The 20,814-nt window shown below is 38.2% G+C and overlaps 2 protein-coding genes across 3 annotated transcripts in view; one reads left to right on the forward strand and one right to left on the reverse strand.

Annotated features, from left to right (window-relative positions):
- The first annotated feature begins 978 nt into the window (after positions 1 to 978).
- dct (dopachrome tautomerase) lies at positions 979 to 4,987 on the forward strand. Its single transcript, XM_080903053.1, has 8 exons — positions 979 to 1,476; positions 1,750 to 2,049; positions 2,422 to 2,522; positions 3,007 to 3,173; positions 3,308 to 3,487; positions 3,583 to 3,718; positions 3,818 to 4,019; positions 4,576 to 4,987. Exons 1-8 carry the CDS (start codon positions 1,191 to 1,193, stop codon positions 4,749 to 4,751), a joined length of 1,548 nt encoding a protein of 515 aa, XP_080759179.1. The 5' UTR covers positions 979 to 1,190; the 3' UTR covers positions 4,752 to 4,987.
- Positions 4,988 to 5,121: 134 nt separating this feature from the next.
- Positions 5,122 to 20,814, reverse strand: part of gpc6b (glypican 6b) — an 84,756-nt gene continuing 69,063 nt past the window's right edge. For both annotated transcript variants that reach the window (XM_080903052.1, XM_080903051.1), the window contains 3 exons: positions 10,210 to 10,346; positions 9,009 to 9,184; positions 5,122 to 7,638 (listed from right to left, as the gene is read on the reverse strand). In XM_080903052.1, coding sequence (XP_080759178.1) covers positions 7,430 to 7,638; positions 9,009 to 9,184; positions 10,210 to 10,346 — 522 coding nt within the window. In that variant the 3' untranslated portion in view covers positions 5,122 to 7,429. The remainder of the gene's footprint in view (positions 7,639 to 9,008; positions 9,185 to 10,209; positions 10,347 to 20,814) is intronic.

The raw sequence follows: 20,814 nt of genomic DNA on the forward strand, positions 1-20,814 counted from the left end.
CATTACGGCAAGGCTGGGATGGTCAATTTGGTAAAGTAAATCCGTTGGGCATCTTTCTTTTCCTTTAGACAATAATTCTGATGGCAAAAGAGCCAAACGGGACAGGCAAAAAAAAAAAGAAAAAAAAAGAGAGGGACAAAAGTCCTCCACAGCGATGTGAAATATGCTTTGCCAGTTATCACAAATGCTTGATTGCAGTTGTTACTACTAAAGGTGGCACAACCAGGTATTAAGTTTAGGCAACAATTAATGTCGATGCATTTTGATTGTAGGGTTTTCTGCTGTGTGTATTTAAAATATCATAGTTCTTCTGCCACTGGTTATGTGACTGATATCAAATATGCACAAATTATCAACTCTGCAAAAGGATAAGTGGAAGTGAATGGATGGATATCAAACCTTTTCCAGTAGTTTCATACTGTCACGTGCCATTTTGCTCTTTATTTGTTAGGAATCACACAGACAGTGACACTGTATGTATAGTGTGTGAAAGATAAAAGAGTTCTTTGAAACAACGTCGTAATACCTCTACTGCTGTTCTTCCCGCAGATCACATGGATAACCAAAGACGTCAGCTGAGACCTGCGGTGAAAATGTGGAGGGCAAAAAGCTCAAAACCAACCTGTACTAACAAGCTCCAAAACTTTCAGAAAACGTCTGGCAGGATTAAAGTGATTAGTCTCTTATTTAGATTTACTAGGCATGCAGTTGGGGAACTGATTTGAAAACTATTTTTGTTCTATTTGGATAGCTGAATATGACTCAACCACAGCTAACAAATAAAAATCACAATGGAGTCCTTTGGCATAAAGTCTCTATACATATCCTTAATAGTTCCTTCAGGCAGTTGCTTGGTTAATTCATCAGGATCTTAGTGTGGCTCACAGCTCTGCTGTCAGGTGATCATCACAAGACCAGTGGCTTAATCCTCCTCTACAAAAGCAAGAACAGAAATCAGAGGCTTTCTTAATGTGCATGGAGGCAACTGGAACACAACATGATTTAGCTGCAGGAGTTGTTTCTGTAGATATTAAACCTATCACTGAATCTAATTCAAAGATACACAGCAAGGAACCATAGCAGAGTGAGATTCCACACTCTTCTGGGGTAACTAATTGAGCGTATTACAGCTGAGATTTGATCTACAAACTGATTTGTCACTGCTGACTGAAAGAAACAGGTGATATATCATGATTGCTCTGGGTCTTGGTCTTCTTTGTTTACTCTTTGGCCCTGACCTGTCAGAGGCTCAGTTTCCTCGAGTGTGCTGCACAGTGGAGGGGATTTTGTCCAAGCAGTGCTGCCCTGCTGTGGGCTCAGACCCTGCCAATGTGTGTGGCTCACTGTCGGGAAGAGGAAGCTGCACTGCTGTTCGAGTCGACACCAAACCCTGGGGAGGACCGTACAGACTAAGGAATGTTGATGACAGAGAGAGGTGGCCGACCAAATTCTTCAATCAGACTTGCAGATGTACTGGTGGGTGCTGACCAGCTTATTTAGATAAATAAGAAAAGTTAAATCCGTAAATGGTTAAAGTAGACTTAGATTTAACTAGGTAAAGGGTTGTGTTAAACCTTGTCTGTTGTCTGCTTTTTATTTAATGAGGCCTTCTGAGATTCTTAGCAGTAGTAACTGTTTTTATCTTTTGCATTTAAACTGCATTTTTAGGTTTTATTATTTTGTTGTACAGTGTTTTGTGACTACATGTTTGTGCACAATTTGACAATTAATTTGCTCTTTATGTTGCAGGTAACTTTGCAGGTTATGATTGCGGCCAGTGCAAGTTTGGCTGGATCGGACCAAACTGTGACCAGAGGAAAGCTCCCGTTGTGCGGAAGAATATCCACTCCTTGACCCCTGAAGAGCTCCAAGAGTTCCTGGACGCTCTGGAACTGGCCAAGAGCAGCATCCACCCAGACTACGTCATCGCCACTCAGCACTGGCTCGGACTCCTCGGACCAAATGGAAGCGAGCCACAGATTGCCAACATCTCCGTTTATGACTTCTTTGTCTGGCAGCATTACTACTCTGTTAGAGACACTCTGCTTGGTAAACCATCAAGGTCATATTTACACAAAACCACTACAACCATTAAATGTGTGGGTTTTTTTTCAGGAATATAACAATAATAAAAAATATCAAATAAGACAAATACTATACCTACAAAGCAGATCCCCCCCCTTTTTTAATGAAATTTTATGAAGCCTGACAAATTCCAAGTATAGACCTTTTTTACTGTAACTACAAAAATTCTGTAACATATAAACTGATAAGAGGAATGCTTTTACTTAACTTTTTGTTTTACGTTCTCATATGTTTGTTATAAAATTCATATTTTTAGGCATTAGATATAGTGTTTATTAAGCTCAGAACTGTTGTGAGACTAAAGAGGAGCTAATGAAACAATTCATTTTCCTCCAGGTCCAGGTCGTCCCTTCAAAGCCATTGATTTCTCACACAAAGGGCCAGCATTCATTACTTGGCACAGGTATCACCTCCTGAGTTTGGAAAGAGAACTCCAGGTATTTGGAATTTTGTATTATTTTTGTATTTTTTTAAACATCTCTTAAAATATTATATTTTTTGTGGTGGAGAGTAGAGGAGTGTATCCTTTGCACAACAATTTGCATTTTTTTTTAAAATTTGGGCTCATCAGATTTTTAAATTGCGTGCACAATTCTTGTTTAAATTCACTGATGAAACATAAATGACCTGTCAAAGGGACATCTGTTTAAAGCTCAGATTATTGCATGTTATATTCAATAAGCTTACTGATGACTAACATTTTGGTGAAAAATTGACAGACAAATCATTCTTACAATATTTCACAAAGACATTTTAAACTTGCATTAAAAAAAAGACAATAAAAAAATGGTATACCTAAAAATTATATATATAAAATATAAACGAGAGAGAGTTGGCCCTATAAAACATCCCTATAGAGCCATGTTGCTGATTTAGCAATACTTTTTCATAGAAACACGAGTGTTTCCTTTTCTTCTGCAGAGACTTACTGGCAATGAGAATTTTGCAATCCCATATTGGAACTTTGCCACAGGGCAGAGTGAGTGTGATGTGTGTACTGACACTCTGCTGGGAGGCAGAAACCCAGACAACCCCTTCCTCATCAGTAACCAGTCCAGGTTCTCCAGATGGGGGGTGGTGTGTAACAGGTCAGAAGAAAATACTGATTGGAGGGAAACAATTGTCAGTAATTGTATTAAAAATGTGTAACCAATTAACGAATGTTCATGGTACATGTTGGTGAAACATTTAAATTCTTTACGTGTATCTAATTTATTTCCAGTCTCGACGACTACAATCGTCTCGTGACCCTTTGTAATGGAACCAGTGAAGGTTTCATACAGAGGGGGATGATCCGGCAAGGCAACAGGACTCTGCCTACAATGACTGACGTCAGAAGCTGTCTTGGAATTCGGGACTTTGACAGCCCTCCCTATTTCACCAACTCCTCCTTTAGCTTTAGGTAAAAGTGGAGTGTTCACCATTGTTAATGATGTTACATTTATGCCACCTCTTTCACAGAACAAATGAATTAATGCTGTTGTTTGTACCTCACAGAAATGCTCTCGAAGGGTACGACAAACCTGATGGAGAACTGGACGAAACCATTGACAACCTTCACAATCTTGTCCACTCAATGCTCAATGGAACCAGCTCGTTGGCTCACTCTGCAGCCAATGACCCCATCTTTCTGGTGAAAACCTAATTCAATGGTTTCCTCTGATAAAAAAAATCTCTGACACACTTTGTTTTCATTTTTATAAAAATGATATTTGTCATTTGTACCTTGCAGGTGCTCCATGCTTTCACTGATGCTATTTTTGATGAATGGATGAGAAGGTTTGTTCCATCCAACGCCACTTTCCCAGATGAGATGGCCCCCATTGGACACAACAGAGACTACAACATGGTTCCCTTCTTCCCTTCCATTACTAATGAGGAAGTCTATGTTCCATCTGAGCAGCTGGGATATTCTTATGCCATTTCCCTGGATGGTGAGCAAATAGTGAAAGAAAAACTTTGATCGGTGGGATAGGTGGACATTTTTGGAAAATTGATGTAATTTCTTACTGGTGAGAGTAAAGATTGATTTCACTCAAGTGTGTACAGTGTGCGTGGAGCAAAGAGTTGGCCTGGGTTTGCATGAAGAGTAGACATACCTAACCCATACAATTATTAAAGAAAAAAAACAAACAGAATTTTCTAAATTAGACTGCCAACATGATCGGTTCAAGACCAAAGTCTGAAAATGACAGATTATGGTTTTAATGGATAGTTTTTTGGCAAAATTTCTCAATTATATATACGCCACTGACACGTGTGGCCTTTCAGTGAACACTAATAAAACAGGGCAACATTGCATGTTTCAAAACAAATATCAACTCACTGCCGACCACTTTCAAATCCATGGCGCTGGCTCATCAACATAAAAAAACCCCCTCTTTTTGTTATGTTGGAATAAATATCTTCTTATTTACAGATTTCATTCACATTCAATGAACCTGCAACTGCAAAGGTTTCAGCAATCCATCTCCTGTTTCATCTATACAGATGCAGATGGAGGACCGGCTGTTTTTGTGCTGGGCTCCACTCTGGGAGGAATCTTCATCGGTCTCCTGGTACTTCTCCTTATCTTTGTGCTCTACCTGCGTCAGCGGAGAAACAGAGGCTTTGAACCTCTGATAAAAGCAGATTTCACAAATAGAAAGTACACAGAAGAAGCCTAGATTTCACCTGTTGTTCTGAAATTCGCTTGAGTGCTCAAACATACCTCATAGTAATGGAGCACCCTGTCTGCTGTCACGACTGTGAAGAAGAGCAGAATAATAATCTTCTCTTTGAATAGCATGTTGTTTTTTAGCTGTTGCATCTAATTTCATGTTAGCAAATGAATCACACGATTGTTCTACCAAGTACCTCGCACTCTTAAATCAGTCTTCAATTAAATGCATTTCTACTTTAACCAGTTTTAACCTGATTTACCATCTCAATCATCAATATATATAAAACATATATGATTACAAATTGTTTTTGGGTTTTTTTAAAATAAGAATTTATTCTCAAGAACAGCAATAAAACAAAAATGCAATCATCTTAATTGCACCAAAAACAGTAAGGCATATTTGCTCAACTAGTTCTTCAAACCTCAGTTTGAAATTATTTTAAAACCCCATAGAAACCTTTCCTCATTAGTTTTGAAATCAAACAGCAATGCATTAATTCTGAAAAACAAACAAAGAGATAACAAAAAACCCAAACTGAGCATTTTTGTGAGTCATAATTTGTCTGACCATACATCCATTTTCAATATTTTATTGCAAAAATATTAAAGGTTCAGTGATACAAAACAATAAAAAGGGCATCTTATGAGATCAAAATGTAGAATAATGGGTCCTTTTAAATGAAACTTTGACATATTTCCTCTATATTCTTGAAATAAATGTGGGTTAAAAAAGTGACTCGTATGAAATAAAGAAAAAGCTCAACAAATATTCAGTGATATGCCGCAAAGGACTTAATACAGGCTAATTCCTTGGAAATGTAAGCTTAGCAGGCCTGTTGGTTATGAACCTGTCGGGCTCTCAGAGAACAGTGGACGTACATACAGGCTGGTTTTGTCCGCCCCCCTCAGCACGGCCAGGCCTCTCACATTCTCCGTAAGTACGCTCTAGTGAGGAACTTCACTGAAGCATTCAGCTCTGTCCAGTCTCCACAGATTCTCATTTCACAGGTGACTGTGGCCGGCTTCAAGCCTGTCTGTGCTGCAGACGCAACCATTCAAGCTTTCCAGATAAATTTAGAGACCCTTTCTTTACATTTCCAGTAACCACTATGTGCTGTTGCTGCTTCTTCTCCTAATATTTCCATAACCTTTTGCAACTATTATATATAGATGTATATAGATATAGATCTATATATCTATCTGTCTATGTATATATAATTTTCTTTCTTTTTTTAAATTTGTAATTTCAACTTGTTAATACTGTCACAAAGTATTTTAGTTTTGGTCCTACAGTGTTCATTTACACACAGAATATGCTTTGGTTACTGAACCTTAAAAATAAGAGGGAAAACAACATTTACAGTATTAATGAATCATCTCAAAATCCTGTAAATATTTCTAGAGTATTTTTTGAAAATGCTAAAAGCCCCAGTTACTGTAAATTAACATCGAGGTTACAGCAGCCCAAGAACTGATAGTAATCGTCTTCGAGTGCAAAATGGTAAACGTCCATTTACACAGTTAAAGAAGATAATCCTGCTTTTCAGTGACTTCACATGACCTCCTCTGTGCTGTGAGAAGAACACTTGTATGCAGCACTTAAACACCTCTTTGTATTTGATTAGTTTTACTGACAAGTTTGCATTTTAGTGGTTGCATGAGACCCATTGTGCAACCCTTAACTTACTAATTATATTATCAATCACAATATTTGACATGGTATAAATATATTTTATACCAGGACATGCACACCACAACGCTGCAGAGGCAGCATCTACCTTGACAGCATAACCCATATATTAGCGGCACCTTCTCTAAATGTGAGTAACTGCTCCATAATAAATCTGTCCAGGCTATCTACTCTTGAAGCCTAAGGATCCAGTTTGATATGAGAATATTTTTGCACATAATGAATTTGCTGCAAGGCAAATTAGTATATAAAATGTCAATCTTAACCCTAACAGTGACTTTAAGCACAATGCAGCTGCTGAAAGGTTTTTAAGAGAATAGCTAAAAGCTGTGCAGATGCATAACCAACCCATGACATAGTTTAACTACAATCTTTCCATATGACACAGTTAAAATGATTGTGAAACACAATTTAGAAGCTGCATTTGATCTAAAAATAAACATGACAGCATTACGCTTCTCATCAGAAATGAATAGTTGGCACATAAGTTCATGACAATGGAATAAGGTGTCAGTTAAAACCACATGTTCCATTCAGATCAAATCAAAGGATCCTTTGCTTTAAAAAAATAACACGTGTATAAAATGACCACATTCTCAACATTTTTTCCAACACACAATAAACTATTTTTTTTGCAATAAAAAAAAATCAAAACAATCAAAGTGCGTGTTATATTTTTCCACATTAAGACCTACAATAATACCTTTACTAAAATCTCAGAAGCAGAGTTAGTAGGGGTGGCATCGCTGTTAGATGGTGAAGTGATGCCAAAACATATCAAGTCTAAGGATGGCACTGCACAATCTTTAGGAAAGTGGGAACTCATGATGCTTGACTGCTCTCTTTTTCAGAGCAGACTCTTCTTGCCTTGAAGCTGGCAGTCTGAATGCTGTCTGCTCCAATCTGCCTGAATACAAAAAACTGCAAAAAAAAGGGGAAAAAAGGAAAAAAAACAAACCCCTGCTGTCCATGTTTAGCCTGTTCCTCTAGCATTATCTCCACTGTCGCTGAAGTGCCAAGGCTGAAAGGGCCAGCATGGTTGGCAGTGCTACAGACGGTGCACAGAGCGGGGCAGAGTTATCCACAGGCCCGCTCCGGTCGGCTCTCACCACGGGGATTTCAGTCGCAGCCGTACCGTCCATGTATGTGGGGCAGACCTCTGTGCAGCCGCTGCCACTGCCTGAGCCACTGCCTTCATCGCCTGCAATACCGTAACACAAGCCAGAATGAGCACAGCACTGCAATAGCAGTGTAACATTGCTCAAAATCTCCAGCAGACACTGTGGAACTTTCTCATGTATAAATTAAAGGGTTTAAATATCACATGATTATCACCCACCTGGTGGGAAATGTGTCATTCTCTGTTTTCCTTTAGTCTCTTAAATTGTCTTAATTTTACGGTCAGCACATTGTATCACAAACTCAGTGTTGTTCAGATATGCTAATATATACACACTACACGCATGCTAAACAGTAAATAATAAACAGACACTGCCTGGTTAACACAGTCAAGCATTCAGCTTCAAATATATTTCTCATCAACTTATGGGAGACTTAAAACAATTCTTAAATTAGACTCAATGCTAAACTTTTATTCATCAAGTAGACATTAAGTAAAAATCTGCAAAGATGTTTAAAAAATGTGTCTCCCTATTTCTACTGCCCCCAAGTGGCTAAAATGAACTTAGCAGTGAGTATTTACTTGTGATTCTTTACTTTTTGTTTATTAGTGTAATTGTGTCATTTGTCTGTGAAGGTTCTCAGTCATCCAGGTCATCGTAGTCAAAGGAGCTTACAAAGAAAAGCGTCTGGACTTCTTTAAGTTACTTGAAGACGTTTCACCTCTCATCCGAGAAGCTTCTTCAGTTCTGAGGTCAAATGGTGGAGAGTCCCAGATTTAAACCTAGTGGGAGTAACCCCCCAAAGAGGGACAAAAGGACCCCCTCACATCCTGGGTCATCTGACCTCAGGAATTTGCATGATAAGGTGGGGCCAGGTTTCACAATGAACACACCCAAAACTCTGGCTGATTGGGACCCACACCCATTTTCACACCTTGGCTCAGGCGATTAGAGGATCACCAGGGGGTCCTTTTGTCCCTCTTTGGGGGGATACTCCCACTAGGTTTAAATCTGGGACTCCCCACCATTTGACCTTAGAACTGAAGAAGCTTCTCGGATGAGAGGTGAAACGTCTTCAAGCAACTTAAAGAAGTCCAGATGCTTTTCTTTGTAAGCTCCTTTGACAATGGTGTCATTTGTACAGTTAAACAGAACGTGATTTTGCACACTCAGTGTGACGTCTCAAAATTTCATAAACCTGGCAGAAGATACGTTTTTTTTGTTGTTGTTTTTGTTTATTATCATTATTATTATTATTATTATTATTATTATTATTATTATTATTATTATTATTATCATTATTATTATTATACAATTTTTGTTATTTGCACCTTTAGTTCTGCTTGCAGTTTTACTGACGCTGATCACCTTTGCCTTAGGGTTAGGCAGACAGCTTATTAGTAGTGAGTTGTTCTATTTGTGTGTATGACAGAAGTGGCAAATGGCTTACTTGAGTCTTGAAAGTAGATATCATTGCCATTGTAGGCATTTTTCAGCTTGTTAGTCATCACCCTCAGAGCCATGATCTGCTGACGGATGAGTGTGTCTGGGCGTGTGATGTCAACACCCACTTCAGGGTTATTCACCTGGTTGGTAAGGCCATCCTTTTGGACCTCAGGAAAGTACCTTGATGGAAAAAGAAAAGAAAAAAAAAACAGTTTTCATTGATACTGTTTAGTTGCTAAACAAAGAAAACCTTTACTTTGTTTAGTTGTTATAGACTGCTTTCTCTGAAATCTCATCAGAAGCATTCACTCAACAAAAACAGAGACAGGCTAAACACGGTCGAATTCCATAAATGTTTTGAGTCATGGGTCCAGTACAGCACTTGGGAATTGCTCTTTGAGGTAACAACAATGTTGGCAAAATGAACATTTGACCCAGTCGTGTAGGGTAATGTTCTGACATTCTTTTGACATATTTCTCTCGGGAAAACGTGTCAGCTGAATGCACTCCTGCTCGATAAATAAGCGGCAGGTCGTCATGTGATGGAATTCCACAGATCATCTGACACAGCAGCAATTGTTCTCCATAAGTCCAGATCACTCTGGAAAATACACACGTCTGAAATGTTGCTGAGGTGAAAGAGGCAAAATTTCACTTCTTTAATTGATGTTGTTTTTTTCTACCACTGAAAATAGCATTGAATATCAATTAAAACAATTAAAGAAGTTTAAAATATTCAAAATCATATAGCTGATATAACGATTAAAAGCAAAAATCGATTTCTCAGTTAGATCAGTAACGGCCAGGGAATCTGGAGCCCTAATGCAAATGTTAGCTTTTTAAAATGAAACCAAAATAACAGATGGATCTAGATGCTGGTTGAACATTTAAAAACAAAAGAAGAAGAAGAAGAAAAACACAATTTCACAAATATGCCACCAAATTCAAAACGCATGGAAGCAAATGATATTTTACACGAGATGAATTGAAACCACATAGAAAAGTTTTTTTTATAATGTTTAAGACAACAGCTTACTTTTAGTTCAAATCAAAACGCATGCTAAGCTCTTGCAGAGCAGGTGAAAGCACAAAATCTGACTCTTAATTCTAGGCTTAGACTTCTTAATATGAAGCAGGTTGAACAGACTTTGGACTTCTACCCTTTTGTGTTAGCTGGCATTAGCTTCAGGCTCTGTTGCCCTTACCTGCCCTTGGTGTGTCCGTTCCAGCACTCCTCTTCGCTGGCATTTCCAGCGGTCACTCTGTCTTCTACACACATCGCCTCAGGTAGGTTGGACCAAAATTTCTTGAAGTCCTTTAGTTTCTCTTTTATGTCAACCACCTACACAAGGACAGGGGTCATTGTGAGATAGGAAAAAAGCCTCCTGTATAAGTACATGAAGTCTGATTTCCAATCAAGGATGATACATATCATAAATACAGTTTCAGGGATGTTATTGATGTTTTTATATGCTTACAATGTAACATTAATACAGAAAAATCAGTTTCACTTCAGTTCCTCACATCACAGCCCCAAATATTAAACAAAATACGAGTCCAGCAGTACCTACAAGAATAGATGGTCAGAAATATTTACTGAATTACATTTTTATTGCACATTAATATGGCGTTTATTAACAGCTATAAGCTATTCATTATGTTTCAAAACAGTCTTTTTGTATCTAAAAACTCTGCAGAGTTAATGTAATAAAAAAATAGCAGCTAAAGAGAAAATGTCTACAAAGTCAAACTGATTGAAGTAATTACACAAATTGAAGTCAATAAGGCATTATGTCTCCTAATATATGTATGACATATGAAAAAGACAATGTGCTGTTTTTCTAAAAAGTACATGTCAAATGCTCCTATTTCTTATTTCTATAGCATCAAATCATAACAACAATTGCCTCAAGGTGGTTTATATTGTAAGGTAAAGCTCCTATAACATTACTATTACTGACAGTCATGATTAGTCATTAAAAAACCAAATCCCACAGTGTTACTAACAACAGTATGTGGCTGTAAAATCATTTGAGAGAAAATACAAACACTAAATTAAACTAAGACATTTCTGACACACAGTGGATGAGAAATGGCAGGTTGAAAACTTGCATTTGAGTGAGATGAATAAAGCTTACTGTTACTCTGGATGCATCTCGTGTGAAAAAGGTAGAGAAGCATTTCACTTTTGCTCACTAACACACCTTAACAAGCTGATTATAAACCTCAGGAAGACATCTTCGCACTTGAACTCGTACCAAACGATTTGGGTTTAATTTTTCCTTCTCTGTTGACTATCAAATGTTTGCATCATGGAAAGGAAGACTATGCAGGCTTGCAGCAATCATTTCAAACTGAATGCCAGACATAAATGCTCCTTTGCATCCCAGCCATGTGACAAAGTCAGATATCGTTTCCTGACTTGAGCCTGTTGAACTCCAATCTTTCATCAAACACACAGAATTTGACATATTTCACTGAAGCTGAGGGAAAGCCTGATAGCAGCAGGTTGGCCCCATTATCTTTTTCCGTCTGACTTGCTGTTGGCTTACGTGAAATTGTAGAGAACCTGAGCAGAACATGAAAGGTGCTGTACTGACTGTGTGACGCTGCTGTAGGCCTTGACACTGCTTTTGATGTGTTAATCCTGTCACACTGATGCCAAAGCACTTGAGCAGCTCTGATACTGCCCAGAGGGTCGAGGCTACACTCAATACAAGAGATTGACTGGCAATGTTTGACTAAACCTCATACATTAAGTTAAGTCTAACAAGTGAGATTCACAGTTTTCCTCAGGATCTGCTGGCAAAAAACAGAACCTGTGAAAGTGGGAACTGAACTAGGAATGACACATATGAAAACATTCGATTAATACCTCTATCAAGTATTGTGTGGCCATTATTTCACGTGGATGCAAGTGAAAAGGTATTTTAAGCAGCAGCTAATTTATTATCCTATTTGAAACAGAATTTAAAAAATCTGAAAGATTCATGAACTGAAAAAAAAACCCCCCTAAAAAGTCTGTGTTAAGTTTGCAAAAGAGAAAGGTTTTGCAAACTTAACACAATTATAAACAAGCCTCTGAGAAAAGTCTGCCTCTCGTCTAACTGGACGTTGCCTATGAACAAATACTACCACTCCAACAAATAACCCTCAAATGCAACCAACTGCAAAGGCCACTAGATGGCAGTATGTCTTTGAGATCTGGTGAGATGAAAGTGAGTAGACGAAAAATCCAGGGAGGAAATGAAAGTGACAAAATAACCTTGCAAATTGAAACTAATTATGTTTGCTAATGAAGCTTCTTTAACATCAAAGTTCAGCTCCATGTGGCCAAACATAGATGGAAGACATGACATCCAAACAGATGTCAGCAGAAAGCCTAATGGAAGACAAAATTACACACACACAAAAAACGCACACACGCAGACACATACACACAAAAGACGGTGTAGAAGAAACGCATGTCCCCATGGTATGTGAGGAAGCAGAGCGGAGATATGCGATTCTTTTTATAATCTGCTACCTATTACTGACAGCACTGACATTCTCATTAAAATCACAATGACGATCACAGACACAGCACCTCCCCGGCGCCTCACATCAGGATATTACATAGCATTTGTTTTCAGTGACATCCTAACAAATGACTATTATCATGCTATGTGATAGCTGCTCCAATTCCTAATGACACTAAAGGTGGCATTAGTGTGAGATATCTACAATCTATAATAAGGGCTGATGAGGGAGTTGATAGAAGCATTTACTCAATAGAAGTGCAAGCTGTATTCACTTTTAGATTATTATTCAGTCCCAGGACTTCAATAACTTCTAAATTTAAGGACCATATAAAACACCGACAACACAAGGACCTTAAGATATTAGAAGTGCTGCTAAAAAGACTTATCTTCAAACGCTGCTAACTGTACAGATGTTTTCCACTGAATGATGTCTTCTGAATAATTTCTAAATGGTTTAAATATGACAGATCAGCGCAGAAACGTAGCTCTTGATTTTCATTAAAAATATTTTAAATAATTATTTAAATAAACAGAGCTAAATGAGCCATTTGAAAACCCATTAAACCATCTTCTCCTGCAATGATATATATTTGCTATGTATTCTATAATTTTAAATATACAGTGTATATACTGTCTGCACTGAAAAAAAAAGTGGTATATATAGATATATAGGCATATATTTCCTATTCTTTATAGGCACTATAAAGGTCTTTGAGGCCAATCCTGCAGGGATGTACGTAGCCTTGCTCTTGTCCTGTTTTATGCATCATATCATCTATATTATATATTACTTACAGGAACAGTGCTGTATCTTTATTCACTGATCTACCAGTGATACAGTGTGCAAATGCATGTCTTTAAATGTTTCTTTAACAACTGTAACAGTTTATTAATTCCAATATTGAATTAAGATAAATCCTTTAACTTTGGCAAAAAAAATACACAAATGTGAACTATACAGCAGTGTTATTATTAATGTAGTAAAGCTTATTATTATATACCGGTAACAGCTGACATGACAGCTTATATATTTGGAATATATAAATACGTTGTGCATAATAAATGCATAATACATTTAATGCATATTGCTTCTTGTTGATGAATTCCATGAACGGCGCAAAACCAAACAGGTGCTACTTAGTCCCTCACTCTCTGAGTACTTCCCAACTTCCCAGCTGTGCATGTGGCATTTATCCTCTCCCCTGCTGGTTACTCAGGAGACGTAAATGCATGTAGTTTAACTTTTAAAAGAGGCTTATGAATTTCTTACAGCAACTGGGCACCGGGAAGTTACAAATGTTTCCCAAGCAGGAGTTTATTTGCTGAGCACAATTTAAATTGGCTGATTAATCCACGTTTGGTGCACGAACGGGTACTTGCGCCCGCAGGATGCAGTATATATACAGCCACAACAAATGGGCCCTGTTTATTGCTCTTAAGATACATGTTGCCCAGTGCAATTGTATGGGGAGGTAATATGTCTTAATTAAAATAGAAACAAACAAACGAAAAATACAATGGAGCTACGTTGCACAAGTGAATAAGCTAAATCAGGATTTGGCTTCAAGATCAATATTCATAACCTTTTTGTAGGTTATGATTTTTTTATGAATTTGATGACAATAATAAAGTAAAGAGCATGACCAGGTTTATCTTTTAAACATCTTCTCCTTAGCTTAAACAAAAAAAAAATATAATTATATTTACCTTGAAGCTTAATCATGTATGCAGCACCACTGCAGCACCACTGTCAACTCTCCACTTCCCTCCTCAGACATATTTTTTTTCTTCTTTTACCCCATTGCCCTGTTTCCTGTCATGAACCATATATTTCTTCACTGCGTTGTTCTCTCTCTCTGCCTACTCGCTGTGACTCTGCAAGGTCCCCACTCTTTTTGGTCTTTTTCTGTCTTGCTTTAGTTCTAAATGTAAGTGAAACTTTCATGCCTAGCTGACCTGTGATCTTACAACAGAGCTCCCATTCAAAGGAGATTTGTGGGTAAAGCCTCTGGTGTCTTCCGACTTTGATACACAGAATAAGCTCAGTCTTCTCTATCCTTTCTGTATTGAATCATTTTATCCAAGCTTTCATTTTAATTATTTTGAATTTTAACGAGCACTGTGTGTGTGTGTGTGTGTGTGCAATGCAGTTAATCATGCATTTATTTAATTGTCCAGTTCTTTTTTGTCTCTTTATAGCTCTTATTTCCACAAGAAAAGATAAGCAGAGATTTTTTTTTTAACAGCGCCAAACCACAGAAAATAAATTCAGCAACAGCAATGGAAAGTAGCCTGTAATGTATTACAGCTCACACAGCTTAGCGTGCTATGATCCAAACATAACCTCACCTTTAAACTTGCTTTTTTCACCTCAAATGAAATCTGCCCAAACAGCCCGGATATGCGATACAGTGTTTACTCGCTGTAAAAAGCTGTTGGCAAGCTCACGTGGACAAACATGAGGAAATGCTTACAGAGAGTAATTATTTCCAAAAATCAGCCATATGAGCATATAAGATTCCGGTGTTAACGGGCTTAAAATCTTTGTGTTTGCACACACTTAAAGTGTTTCTTACAATATTTATCACCCATGCTGTTTTTCTGTGCACACAGCTGAGTGTGCAGGCAGACAGATCATAAGTTCTCGTGGCTCTCTAACAGTGTGGCAGCTGTGTGCCATCTTTCAGCTCAGAACAGAAATGTGAGTGAACTATACTTTGACCAGTGGTTTTCAGACGCCCTTGCCTATTCTCAGATCAAAAGCTGACGTGTCGCTGGCTTTGAAGTTGCAGTCACACTCCCAGTGACGGCACAAAGTGCCCTAAGCTCTTATCTGGCCGTAGAATGATGTCTGTACGTGCTATGTGCCTTTCGGTAAAAAAGAAATATGCGGCCAGACTACATAACTTTTGCTCTCAGCACACACACTGCATTTGCAGTGCTCCCCAAGCTGACCTGTGCAGAGTGTGTCCCCTGGCTTTTCAGTCAGCTGGTACATCTCCTTTCCTCCCTCTCTCTGTAATAAGCACCTATCTTGCTTAATTAACAACCAGTCCTTTTCATAAGCATATATCTGGGGTTGTCGTCACTGTTTGACACGGCACACATCCATCTGCTGCAAGTCTGTACTAAATTAGTGCACGTTAAATCTAATCATAGACTCGACAGCAGGTCTTCCCACTAAACCACAAGGGGCAGACAACTCCTCGATCAACTTATTTTCCCTGGCAACTGCTCCTCCTGTCTGCGTTAAAATAGTTTTTCATTTGATACGAATGCAGTATTCTTCCTGCATCTCAATTACAGGGGTCAGGGAGTCGGTTCTGCTCATACCAAGTCCTTGGCCATGCCACAAGTCTCTTTCCCTGACCAGTGACCAATTTGAGGACAGACCAAATAGTTTCTCACAAGGAGGAAGGCCACAGTAAGAATAACTTTGCATGTTCATCACAACTGTGATCAAGTTAGATTTTTTACCCAGTCACACTGAGGAACTAATGCAGTCTCTTGTGGTAAGGCTGTTGACAAATCAGCCGTCATGGTGTCAAGTCACAGGGGACTGAATCCCTGTGGGTATAAGTCCCTAGACATGACTATTAAGTCTGGTGTCCAACATGTCATAAAATCCTCCTCATCAGTTCAAGTCAACTCATAAACAGCAGATTCTTTCAACCAAGGCTTGCCATCTGGCTTTAAAGTACTTTTAGCATATTATTAAAATGATTCAGTAGAAATAACATTGGTTAGCCTAAAGCACATCAAGCAAATGACCTCTGCGATGATGTTTCGAGTAGCAGTTGTCTCCACATCGTTGTGTCTGCTTTGTCCTTGTCTGGAAACATTTGCCTCAAAGGTGACTGGCAGTGTTGCTTGGAGCAGGTAACTACCAGACTGCATATAGATGTGGGCTGTTTTCATCCAATCAATATCCATCAACAGAGGGCAAAAGCAAACAATGTTTCCCCTTTGTGACTTCACAATAGATGAGATCAGAAAGACATCACTCCGCTGTTAATCTTGCAGTGCTAACACAAATGAAAATGGTACACCAAAAGCAAATCATGGTTAGAAAACATCACAACCACTTACAAGCTATGTGGCTTGATATGACATTGGAGTGATGTCATATCATCACCCCACCCCACAGACTGCTGGGCTACATGCCACGTGCTCATGATAAATCCATTTTTTAAGGATCAGTCTGCAGGCTGCAGCACTTTCTTTAACTTCCTCCTCGTTTAACTTGATTACAACTGATTATGTCCTGGTAGAAATCTGCCACAGCAGGATTCCAAAACATGATTTGACATGAACAGCCCAAGAAAGCCTCAACCAGAGCAGCGCGTCTCCTGGTGACAGCGCTGTCACGCCGTTACTATGCTGCTTCCTTAGAGCGAATGCACGAAGTAAAGTAAAACTGTATTGTTACACAAATCTGGCTATTATTTTGCATTTGTTTCGATTTGCAACCTGGCATTCACACAATAGTGTAAATGCTGTGTGATCCATTTTAATTATATACCTGACAGAAATTGTGGGGAAGATATGGGGGCAATAAACAAAGCTAATGAATATTTATCACTTATTACTGCGGCCGAAACACCGATTTTAAAACGTCTGCCTTAATTTAATACTGTACATTGCATTGATGCAATCGCATAAGTGCGTCAAACCAGATTTGCTATCACGCTGCCTTACTATGTTGTAAAATTAAGTTTTGAAAGTTGAACTGAATTTGTGCGCTCGCTTCTGCAGCACCCTGGAGGCATAACTTTATTTTCAACATTATACAGACTTCATAAGTGTTGTAGAGGAAACAATTCATCATGCCTTTAATTCAATGTGACAGTGAATCTCTGTGTACCTTGAAAAACTTGTGGGAAAAAAAACCTGTCTCCAAAAATAAAAGTGTAAGATGCATAATTACAAACCAACATCTTTAGACTTTTAAGGCTATATTTATCAGATTTGATCACTTTGTAAAGTGGATTATATTAAATTGTGAATAGCAACAGAAAAAAGGATGTCTTACAAAATGATGCTGGTATCCGTTGTGATCATAGGGGCATTTGAAGACTTCATTAGTCATAAGTCAATACACAGGTGTTGTTAAAGCCCAACCTTATCTAGGTTTGTGTATACTGGATTCTGCACATAAAGCACACACACACACACACACACATGAAGATCAAGTATTTCCCTTATAAATGACTTTATTGATGTAGCTCATGTTGTACTTACATCCTGTCACTGAACGGGACTGTCATGGCCCATTTTAAGTCTTTTTGCCTCAAACCATTTGCTCAGTCCCATGGTAACTACACAGTTAGGCAATATGTTTTATCATAGTGAGCAAAATGTATCACACAAAGATCCCGTGGTGAGGAAAAAATGACAGAATATTGATGAAGCGGCGTTGAGTTTGTGCATGTGACTCGCCCAAGGCTACGACAGGCGAACTTTGAAAAAGGGAGATGATTAAAGGGAAGCTATGCACTATGGAAAACAGAGCAATCATTGGCAAGCCTGCTTTCCCCTGCTACCCCTGTTCCCCAGAGATGCAAGCAGCGTACAGTGTAATGGGGCCAGTGCGCCTCATTAATGAATTGACACATATAAAATGTAGCAGAGCCTTTATGGCACCAGCATTAGTCGATGAGGGGGAAAATGGACAATGTATGGAAGGAATAAAATAAAATCAGTGTTTGTGGAAAAAATACTGTTTTGGCATTATAGCGGCTGGCTGACCTTTGATTTTAACTTAAAAAAGTGACGAACTGTAAAACAGAGTTATTGGGGCAATTTGATTATCAGCATGATAACATCCAAAAAAGTATATAAACCCCCCCACATGATTTTAGCTCAGTTATTATGCGCCCATTTTTATTATACTATGCATTTTCCAATATCTGCGGTTTTTACTGACTTCCCTTCCTGTGCCTCTCTTCGTTTAATAAACCACGTTTATGGTTTCGTAAATTTCATTTGCAGCTACAAAAAAAATTCCACAGCAGATTCAGCCACTGTAACATTCAGCTGTCTGTAACAGCAGAAACTCATGACATATCTATCATTGCAACTATCTTATACCCATCTGGTAGTATAAAGTATGTGATCTTTGTAAGCTAAACCACAAATGTAATGGAATTTGTACATCTCCACGCCAGAGGGTGGGTCATGTTTGGATCTTTGCCATATATAGGCCGATTTGAGACTGCAGGAAAATGGAGCATAATGTGACCTTTTACTTGTATACAGCATATACTTGTGGACAAGCTGTGCTTTTGCGTCTGGCCAAGATCCCTGAAACAATTATCCAACTGGATTGCAGATGTAAGGCATTACATGGATCCTTTATATGCTGGTTTTGTGTATTTTCTCAGAAAACCATAATAAGGATATGTGGGATATTAAAAGCATAGTGAGATATAATGGTCACAAAATTGACTTCATAGAAAGTCAAGCCGTTAATAATGGATTGCTGAGACCTGCAAATTATCAGGGGATTTGGATTTGTTTGGCATTTCGGACGGCAAAAATCTCAGAGGTGGTGAAAAACAAGGTTTGGAGAACTTATTGTGCCAGTATTCATTTCCTCTCTGTATCTACGTTCAAAAATGAAGACTAATATGACAAAATAGGATCACGGTATATCATTTAAAGCTTAGTAAAATGATAAATTATTAAGTGGTCTGAATGTCTTTTTATTGATATTTATATTTTGCCTTTACTCTTAAAAGATGGATGCATCTGGGCCATCGTGGCATGACCAGCAAGCCAAACAGAGTCAGGTCCCACATTTATCAAAATGAATGACTGCACAAGAGGACAGCATGCTGTTTTAAGACGCTCAAAAAGCAAATAAAAAAAATACAATTTTGACTGGAGATTTTCTTGTCACATAAAATGTTCTCATACAACACCGCGGCACTCTGTGGCTTTAGCCAACGCAGTATCTTAATACCGTAATACCTATAATCCAGGACAGAGTATTTTTATCTTGCTAGCTGTAATTGCTGCTTTTTGTAAGCCGTTTTCTCTAAATGTCCTTTTGATATTTTTTTAAGTATTGCATGGTAAAAAGAGGACAAACTGGACTAGCACTGATCATGTTTGCATAGTTTCTGTATAGATTTTCTTTGCTCTTCTAATTTTGTATTCTCATTTACACACATATCTATATCTATCTATCTATATATCTATATCTATATCTATATCTATATATCTATCTTTTCTGAATTGAGTTTGTATTTTTTGAGTTTGTTTATCAAATTATTTATTATTTATGTTTTCTCTTAAGCCGGCTCCTGAAAAACCATCTAAATTGTACTTTTCTGAACTTTGATAAGCCCCGTACTCACATTGTGATACACATCACAGTTTTGTCGTTTTGGGAATTTAATTTGAACCACCTCAGGCTTTGGAGAAAGTAAAACAAAATAAAATATCTATACCTCTTGTCCTACACCCACAGGCACTTACGTATGCAATAAGATTGTTATGAAATTGTCTTGAAGAATAAATCCCTCTGCTGAAACGGCTTCTTCATCTTATATTTTTAGCTTAAAAGTTTTGTTCAACCCAGCTGACAGTGAGACACAGGATTGTTATTCTTTCCACCCTGTTGACAACCTTACTAGTGTTGCCTTGTGAATGACAACAGTAACAAATGGATGATAAGTATTCTATGGTTGTTGCACCTTTTGCCCTGATACAGCATGTGCAATGTCTCTTTTATCACTATAGGATCAAGGTCATAAAGCATTGGATTACTGTCAGCTGCAGTTGCCTGATAACCTGATTGAGATGTGTCACTATGGGAAATGTCTCTGTATGCTCATCTTACATATAATTTAGTCATAGGAAGTGATGGTGATGTGCTCAAAGCAGCCTCTACTTCCTACACATTTACATAAACAACTTCCTTTTTTTTCCTCAAAAGCTGTATTGTTTGCCCCATGCAATCAGAACCACACTCCCACTCACAACAGTGTCAGATTCTTGCTATTATGAGCAACAAACTTGTTGCTTGTCGTTAAACTTGGGATTTGTGGTTACTGGTCATCTGAAATGTGTCATCTTGACCTAAAATGTGGCATCGAGAGTAAACCATGGATGAGGAAAAACTCATTTACAACGTAACACAACCCACACAGACTGGGTTAAAAAAAAAACCTTCATATAGATCCAAAAGCACTAAATGCTCTTTTCAAGGAATAAATATGTCCACAGTGGTGCCACAAGCCAGATATCAGCAATGTGTCATTCCTCTGCCTTCCCACGCAAATT

Source organism: Rhamphochromis sp. 'chilingali' (genome assembly GCF_963969265.1).
Source record: "Rhamphochromis sp. 'chilingali' genome assembly, chromosome: 14".
Classification (NCBI taxonomy): Eukaryota; Metazoa; Chordata; class Actinopteri; order Cichliformes; family Cichlidae; genus Rhamphochromis; species Rhamphochromis sp. 'chilingali'.

Coding starts and splice junctions, on each gene's coding strand:
- dct (XM_080903053.1), top strand. CDS start 1,191: ATGATTGCTCTGGGTCTTGGTCTTCTTTGTTTACTCTTTGGCCCTGAC. Junction 3,174..3,307: donor TGGGGGGTGGTGTGTAACAG/GTCAGAAGAAAA, acceptor ATTTATTTCCAG/TCTCGACGACTACAATCGTC. Junction 3,488..3,582: donor AACTCCTCCTTTAGCTTTAG/GTAAAAGTGGAG, acceptor TGTACCTCACAG/AAATGCTCTCGAAGGGTACG.